At 46.3% G+C, this 3678-nt stretch overlaps 1 protein-coding gene across 1 annotated transcript; it reads left to right on the plus strand.

Annotated features, from left to right (window-relative positions):
* Positions 1-796: 796 nt before the first annotated feature.
* Positions 797-3604, plus strand: LOC104957709 (uncharacterized; the record flags this gene model as incomplete). The annotated part of the gene is made up of 3 exons (XM_010785366.1): positions 797-916; positions 2765-2793; positions 2872-3604. Coding segments are annotated over 3 exons (882 nt in total), but the record flags the coding sequence as incomplete, so codon positions are not given.
* Positions 3605-3678: the final 74 nt, after the last annotated feature.

The raw sequence follows: 3678 nt of genomic DNA on the forward strand, positions 1-3678 counted from the left end.
CTTCTACATCAACATGTGTCCCCTCTTCTTCATGTCTCTTCTACATCACCATGTGTCCCCTCTTCTTCATGTCTCTTCTACATCAACATGTGTCCCCTCTTCTTCATGTCTCTTCTACATCAACATGTGTCCCCTCTTCTTCATGTCTCTTCTACATCAACATGTGTCCCCTCTTCTTCATGTCTCTTCTACATCAACATGTATCCCCTCTTCTTCATGTCTCTTCTACATCAACATGTATCCCCTCTTCTTCATGTCTCTTCTACATCAACATGTGTCCCCTCTTCTTCATGTCTCTTCTACATCAACATGTGTCCCCTCTGTGGAAAGAGACTCTGAAAGTTTCAGGAACAAAGATTCTCTCTCTTTTTGATCCATTTCTATAAAAACCTGTCTGAAAATGAGCTGATCAGATTTTGGCCACTTTATGATGTCATAACGATTTTGGCTTGTGTAACCATTAGCCAATCAGCAACCAAGGTAACCCCCACCCCCTATCACCTGAATCTCCTCCTAGAGCACCATTCAGTTCTTTGTAACCAAATCTCTCTCAGAGGGGCGTGGGGAGGGGCTCCTTATCTTCATCTAAAGTAACAGACAGAGAATCAGCACTTTGGAAACAGGGCTGAAACAGAGGGGATTATGGGTAATGTTGCAATTATCTGTTTGGTGTTTCAGCCAATCAGAGACAGGCTCTGGATATATCTGAGAGCTGTGATATATTGATGACAAACAGTATAATAGGAGACCTCTAAATCCGCACATCGTCTCTGAATATATCTGTTTTTCTTTACAGGGTACCGACAGAACCAGGTCTGTGCTGCAGGGCCTTCTTCAGGACCTCGCTGCAGAGCTTCAGGACGAGCTGATTGATCTGGACGGCGAGGCGAAGGCGACACACATCAGGGCAGCCGAGGTAAACACACTGTCGACTCGGCAGGAGTGTGTTTCTCCTGCTGGGATCCGTAGAGCTCTCACGATGATCCGTCTCCCTGGCCTCGTCTCACTCGGGCATCACGAAACAGACTCAGGACGGAGTATTTAGGCTAATCTCTCGTCGGGGCTGGAAGCCAAACGGGACAGGCGTGATCAGATCCGCTGCAGGAAAACACTCTCTGCATCGCACCGAGCAGGAGAAGTGAGAGCAGTGTGTCAAGCTGCAAAAGCAAAAGTTCAAATGCACGACAAAAAAAGTCAATTTCATCTCATATTTGAAATGTCGGCACTGTCAAGTCTTTTTCTTTCTTTGCACAGCACGATCAGATCAGGGCCGGATTTATTTCTTTGATGTGTGATTTCCCTCCTTATTCCACTGACTGTAATCCTTCTTGAGGCACATTTAATATGCCAGGAGTCTTCAGTCTGTACTAATGGTGGGTGGCTTCTCCATCAAAGGTCTGCAATCAGAGCTGGAAATGAACCCGTTCAAGAACAACAAGTCGGAACAAATGTTTGCAATATAAGTGGATAACAACGCACCTTAGGAACATGTCCACAGATGGTGGGACAGAGCTGTTGAAATGGCCGATATAACTGTAAACAAAATAGTCAGAAGTACTAATAAATAGTTGAACTGCAGCTTTCACCCATTCTGGATTATGAGGTCGGGTTGCTGAAGATCTCCCGGACTTCCGGCGTTCCCGTTTAAATGTTGTTTTCGTGATTATTTCCCTGTAGATCGGCTTATCTTTTAGTTTGCATATTACAGGGTGTAGCCTTGATATCAACATCCATCTAAAAATGTTTCTCATTAATCTCCAATAAATCAGAGTTGGCACTCTAATGATACGGACCAGCCAAAAAAAACTAAAATAATCGTCAATGTAATTCTGGGTTTCTGGGTAAAGTCTTAGGATGTTTACAATGAAATGTAGTCGTAAAAAAGTCTTAAATTAGATTTTATACATTTAAAAATAACTACTACCGTCGTGTTCTTCCATCGATCCAGTACGACGTGCATAATGTTCAGTGTTTCTCCTATAGGATGGAGTCATAGCAGCGGTGCTAAGGCACGTGGGCCCAGCATAATGTGAGCGCGGAGCGCGTGGAATTTTTTAGTGTGTGCGCGTGCGAAGAAAGGCTCTTGAGGCCTAGTACCAGGGCCGGTTCTAGACAATTTGCTGCCCTTGGTGAGATTTTAGGCGACATTTTATGTGTAAAGAATAAATGAAAAATCTCTACAAAAGACAAATACACTGCAGAAACAGAAACTTATTGACATAGGTAATAGACGTCAAAATGGCTTCAAATGTATTCAGTATTGTATGAACATGTTTGAATNTTTTAATGCTATTTTATTTCTATTTCAGAAATATTTTGGACTGTTTATTTCTTGTGTCTTAATTTCTCTTACGTACATTGCCTTGTCAATACAATTCCTATCCATCCACCTACCTACCTATCCACCTACCTACCTAACTACCTACCTACCTACCTACCTACCTAACACCTACTTACCTACTTACCTACCTACCTACCTACCTACCTACCTACCTACCTACCTACCTACCTACCTACCTACCTACCTACCTACCTACCTACCTATATACCTACCTACCTACCTACCTATATACCTACTTACCTACCTACCTACCTACCTACCTACCAACCTGCCTACCTACCTACCTACCTTACCTACCTACCTACCTACCTACCTACCTACCTACTTACCTACCTACCTACCTACCTACCTACCTACCTACCTACCTACCTACCTACCTACCTACCTACCTACCTGTCTAACATGTTTTCTGTCTTTCCTCAGGGTGGCATCTCTCACCATGAAGCTAACAGGTGAGTGTTGATCAAGCGTTCACATCTCTTTAGTCCCTGAAGTCCTCCAGTTCTGATCCATTCGTGTTTTTTTCACAGAACCTGCATCTCTAAAAGACTCAGGCGTCCGTTTTCTCCACACGGCTGCAAGAAGAAGAAGAACTGGTGTTATCTGAGTCCGGATGCCGAGCAGCTGGACCGTGAAAACCCCGTGAAGACTTGGGATCACCTCATCATGCCGCGTAGCTTCCCAGACTTGCCTGAGAAGATATCTGCGGGGGAAGCCACCCGCCCCGGAAAAGTCGACTCAACGCATCTACTTCAGCCCGCCGTCGGCACGAAGGTCCATCAGGCTCAGCTGAAGCACAACCCCGAGTCCGTGACCTCCATCTCGCCCTGGTGCTCGAACCTCAGCGACGACATGAAGGAGATGACGGCAGGTTGGAGGTCGGATAGGAAGGTTCAGTATCAGGAGGTCGATGTTGCTTGTTCCGGCACTCAGACGACCAAGAAGCCGAAGATGGTGAGCGTCGCTCTGCAGACGGAGGGTGTGGTTAGCGTTAGGAGTCCGACTCGAGGCCTGAGCTCCTCTCTGGTCTCCAACAGATCGAACCACATCTCCACCTCGTTGGATGGAGTCCCGGGAGAATCAGATCCACCGCATCGTCCTCTTCGCCAAAACTCTACCGGAGACACTCTACATCCGGAGTGTCTTCTTCCGCCAACTCCTGTCTACTTCGTCCAGAGACCGAGGCCTGTGGAGCCCGAACTCGCAAAGCAACACCAGCCTCACGTGGACCAGACAAACCTCATCAGAACCCCGGCCCCTACAGCTACCTATATACCTACTTACCTGCCTACCTGCTTACCTACCTACCTACCTACCTACCTACCTACCTACCTACC

Source organism: Notothenia coriiceps, unplaced genomic scaffold, assembly GCF_000735185.1.
Source record: "Notothenia coriiceps isolate Sejong01 unplaced genomic scaffold, NC01 NC01_scaffold00027585, whole genome shotgun sequence".
Taxonomy (NCBI): Eukaryota; Metazoa; Chordata; class Actinopteri; order Perciformes; family Nototheniidae; genus Notothenia; species Notothenia coriiceps.